Below are 4,294 nucleotides of genomic sequence, written 5' to 3'. Positions count from 1 at the left end.
AGATTCAGGGGGCTATTTGATTCCTCATTCAAGTAAAATTTCACTTGGTCTGGGGAGCAGGAGTAGTAGCCTATTGAATTATAAATAGCTATTTACACTGTGATAACTATCTAAACCATTTAAAGTGTGTTAAATGAGGCCTCCTGAGTGGCGCAGTGGTCTAAGGCACTGCATCGCATAGCTGCGGTGTCACTACAGCCTGGGGTTTGATCCCTGTCCTGTCCACACCACCCTCTGTAGCGCCATGCGATTAAGGGCAGTGCTATTGCATTACCAGGCAGTGATGCAGTGAGTCAAAATGTTCTCACTGGAACAGCTGTAGAGGATTTGAGGGCCCATACCAAACTTGTTCGGACCATTGTAAGACTTTGATGATTTGGACACCAAGGAACTTGAAGTTCTCGACCTGCTCCACTGCAACCCCGTCGATGTGAGTGTGCTCTCCTCCCTGTTTCCTGTAGTCCACGATCAACTCCTTTGTCTTACTGACATTGAGGGAGAGGTTGTTGTTCTGGCACCACACTGCCAGGTCACTGACCTCCTCCCTGTAGGCTGACTCATCGTCGCTGGTGATCAGGCCTACCACCGTCATTTCGTCAGCAAAGTTGACGATGGTGTTGGAGTCGTACATGGGTGAACAGGCAGTGCAGGAGGGGACTAAGTACACACCCCTGTGGGGCCCCTGTGTTGAGGGTCAGCGTGGCAGAGGCGATGTTGCCTACCCTCACCACCTGGGGTCAGCCCGTCAGGAAGTCCAGGATCCAGTGTGCAAAGCTGTCATCAAGGCAATGGGTGGCTACTTTAAAGAATCTCAAATATAAAATAGATTTTGATTTGTTTAACATTTTTTGGGGTTACTACATGATTCCATATGTGTTATTTCATAGTTTTGATGGCTTCACTATTACTAAAATAGTAAAAATAAAGAAACCCTTGAATGAGTAGGTGTGTCCAAACTTTTGACTGGTACTGTATATTTAATCAATAATCAAATAGGTCTATGGACTGCTTTTGTTTGTCAAATCTCTTTGGTTTGTTGTCAAACAGGCCATTATTTAATGAAACGTGAAATTGTTTAGTTGAATTTCTTATACTGTTGAGAATAATGTATTTTTTGTCAAGAAGAATGAAATCTAATTTTATTCATTTCTGTTATGTTCACTTTCTAATGAAAGCGCCCTTCTTGCGCTCTTGAAAAAAACCTAACTATTTCTGCCATCTACTGGCTGATGCGTGAAGGCCTCCATGATTGTATAGCAGCAAAGATTGTGGATTTCTCTCTGGAGGAGTATCATGTCTCGTAGCTATGTAGAATATTTTCTAGAATTACGACATACCTTGAACTCCACAGTATTGTGCTCTGTGATTGGTCTTCAGAGCTCTCGTCCAATCGCAGACGTTTACATACATCGGTTCTTTTCTACCTGGTAGTTCGCTGTGGTTTTTAAGAAGTTAGTCAACCTAACAGGCCGATTTAAACAGTTTTTCTTATATAATTTACTTCTTATGCACAAGGATTATGCCTTATTATCAAACATGGGAAGAGTTCGCCCGTGCAGCAGAAAAACTATATTTGACAGCGCCAATGAAGGTAACCATGAAGTTTAAAACTTTGTTAGCTACAGTGCAGGAACTAGCTAACGTTACCTAGCAACATTTATTTAGTAATTGTTCTTTCACAGCACAAATAAATGTTATAGCCCATAATAACCATCACCGTTGGAGTGGCTATGAAGTCTAGAGGAGCAGCCAGGATAGCTAACTACTGTTAGCTAGTTTGTTAGCTTGCCGTTTTCAAGCAATGCAGCCAGTTTACGAGAAGCCAACTGTTAACGTTAAATATGCTGGCAAATGTGAATAGGAAGGAAAAGCTATAAACTGCCTAATAGTAAGGTTTGTCAACTGTTGAAATCTGAGTACTATTAAGATAATCAATAATGTTGTAATACATGTAGCTCTGTTAGTTGCATATTATTTTAATTCAATAAATAGGCTAAGGTCTTTCAGTTACCTTTTGTTGAAACGAGTTAGCTAACGTTTGTAAAATATTTTCTTCTCCCTCCTTTTAATACAGGTCAGGGTGGTTCTCAAATACAGACACTGTGATGGTAACCTTCGCATCAAAGTCACCGATGATGCAGTGGTATGTTCAAGGGAAGACAGTCTGTTCAATGTGCACATCTGTTTGTATCCTATATTACACTTACCAGTAGTCCCTTTTAAGAATCCGAGAGTGGAAGACTTACATGTATCTAATATGCAGGCTCAACATTTCCGAACAGTCCCATTACAAGTCAATGTTGAATTCACTTTCATTTGGACTGTATATACAAAAGTACCCCTTCAAATTAGTAGCTTCAGCTATTTCAGCCACACCCGTTGCTGACAGGTGTATAGAATAGGGCACACAGCCATGCAATCTCCACAGACAAACATTGGCAGTAGAATGGCCTTACTGAAGAGCTCAGTGACTTTCAACGTGGTACTGTCATAGGATGCCACCTTTCCATCATATTTCTGGCCTGCTAAAGCTGCCCCGGTCAACTGTAAGTGCTGTTATTGTGAAGTGGAAACCTCTAGGTGCAACAACGACTTAGCCGCAAAGTGGTAGGTCACACAAGCTCACAGAACGGGACCGCCGAGTGCTGAAGCGCGTAGTGCATAAAAATCATCTGTCCTCAGTTGCTACACTCACTACCGAGTTCCAAACTGCCTCTGGAAGGAAGTCAACACAAGAACTGTTAATCAGGAGCTTTATGAAATGTGTTTCCATGGCCGAGCAGCTGCACACAAGCCTAAGGTCACCATGTGCAATGCCAAGTGTCGGTTGGAGTGGTGTAAAGCTCGCAGCTATTGGACTCTGGAGCAGTGGAAACGTGTTCTCTGGAGTGACGAATCACACTTCACCATCTGGCAGTCTGACGGACAAATCTGGGTTTGGTGGATGCCAGGTGAACGTTAACTGCACGACTACAGTAGTGCCAACTGTTAAGTTTTTTGGAGGAAGAATAATGGTCTGGGGCTGTTTTTACTTCCAGTGAAGGGAAATCTTAACACTACAATGACATTAGACGATTCTGTGCTTCCAACTTTGTGGCAACAGTTTGGGGAAGGCCCTTTCCTGTTTAAGCATGACATGCACCAAGCGACGTCCATACAGAAATGGTTTGTCGATCAGTGTGGAAGAACTTGACTGGCCTGCACAGAGCTCTGACCTCAACCCTATCAAACACCTTTGGGATGAATTGAAACGCTGACTACGAGCCCGGCCTAATCCTAATCACGATTGGAACCATATTCCTGTTTAACCACTAGGTTTTATGGGTAATATGACAACACCACTCTATTAGGCAAACTAACCAGTTGCTTGTAAGACTTTTGAGACATGTTGTTGTAAAAATTTTGTTCATAACAAATATTTGCCTCATGTCTGTTTCCCTCTACCTAATCCACGACTCATTCTGTTCAATTGCAGTGTTTACAATACAAGACGGACCAGGCCCAGGACGTGAAGAAGATCGAGAAACTGCATGGCAAACTGATGAGGCTTATGGTGTCCAAGGAAAGTGGTGCCATGGAAACGGACTGAACCCCTTAGTTGTGTTAACTCTCCTTTGAGTCTGTACTGTGGTTTGTTAATAGCACAAACGATGGAAGAGAACAGAGCTGGAATGACTACATCAGATCGTGAGAAGGAAGGGAGGGGAAATGGGAGGGTTGGTGAAATGAAAAATGGCGAGCATAACCTTCGGTCCTCTGAAGTGGTATTTGCTGGAGTTCTTTTAGAGCTTGTATTTATTTTCAGTTTTAAGATGGACTAGAACAGATGGAGAGACGCATGTCTATTTATTTATATGGTTAGATTTATTTTGTTATGCTTTTTTTTATTTCCATTTCCACAAGGAGAAATGTTCATGACCATGTTGAGGTGAACATGAAAGAAGCAGGACCTTTTGATTGCTAGTTCAGTGAAAGAACAATGTCTCCAATGCCATTTAGTCAACTTTGCAAATTATTGCATTACTCAATAAATGTTTATATACCTCAACAGCCAACATCTATCAACCGTCTGAAAGATTGATTTTAATGTATGATTCAATTTCAATGTCTCCCCCATATCGCTGCTGATCAAGCTGCCATAACAGCCCTCCTGAATGTCTTCAGATTTGTCTTTATTCATCAAGAATGCCAGATTTTTGGACATCTATTTAATCGTTGAAAATAATTTGTCCTCAAACCAGGTCACTAGCTACGTAGGTTTCCATCTAATTGGCGACAGATTTTCATGCAAATA

At 41.9% G+C, this 4,294-nt stretch overlaps 1 protein-coding gene across 1 annotated transcript; it reads left to right on the top strand.

Annotated features, from left to right (window-relative positions):
* Window positions 1–1,230: 1,230 nt before the first annotated feature.
* Window positions 1,231–4,055, top strand: LOC106607862 (signal recognition particle 9 kDa protein). The gene is made up of 3 exons (XM_014205306.2): window positions 1,231–1,591; window positions 2,075–2,143; window positions 3,476–4,055. Exons 1-3 carry the CDS (start codon window positions 1,520–1,522, stop codon window positions 3,587–3,589), a joined length of 255 nt encoding a protein of 84 aa, XP_014060781.1. The 5' UTR covers window positions 1,231–1,519; the 3' UTR covers window positions 3,590–4,055.
* Window positions 4,056–4,294: the final 239 nt, after the last annotated feature.

Source organism: Salmo salar, chromosome ssa06 (genome assembly GCF_905237065.1).
Source record: "Salmo salar chromosome ssa06, Ssal_v3.1, whole genome shotgun sequence".
In the NCBI taxonomy this organism is placed as follows: Eukaryota; Metazoa; Chordata; class Actinopteri; order Salmoniformes; family Salmonidae; genus Salmo; species Salmo salar.
This window is presented reverse-complemented; position numbering and strand designations above follow the sequence as displayed.

Coding starts and splice junctions, on each gene's coding strand:
- LOC106607862 (XM_014205306.2), top strand. CDS start 1,520: ATGCCTTATTATCAAACATGGGAAGAGTTCGCCCGTGCAGCAGAAAAA. Junction 1,592..2,074: donor ATTTGACAGCGCCAATGAAG/GTAACCATGAAG, acceptor CTTTTAATACAG/GTCAGGGTGGTTCTCAAATA. Junction 2,144..3,475: donor AAGTCACCGATGATGCAGTG/GTATGTTCAAGG, acceptor GTTCAATTGCAG/TGTTTACAATACAAGACGGA.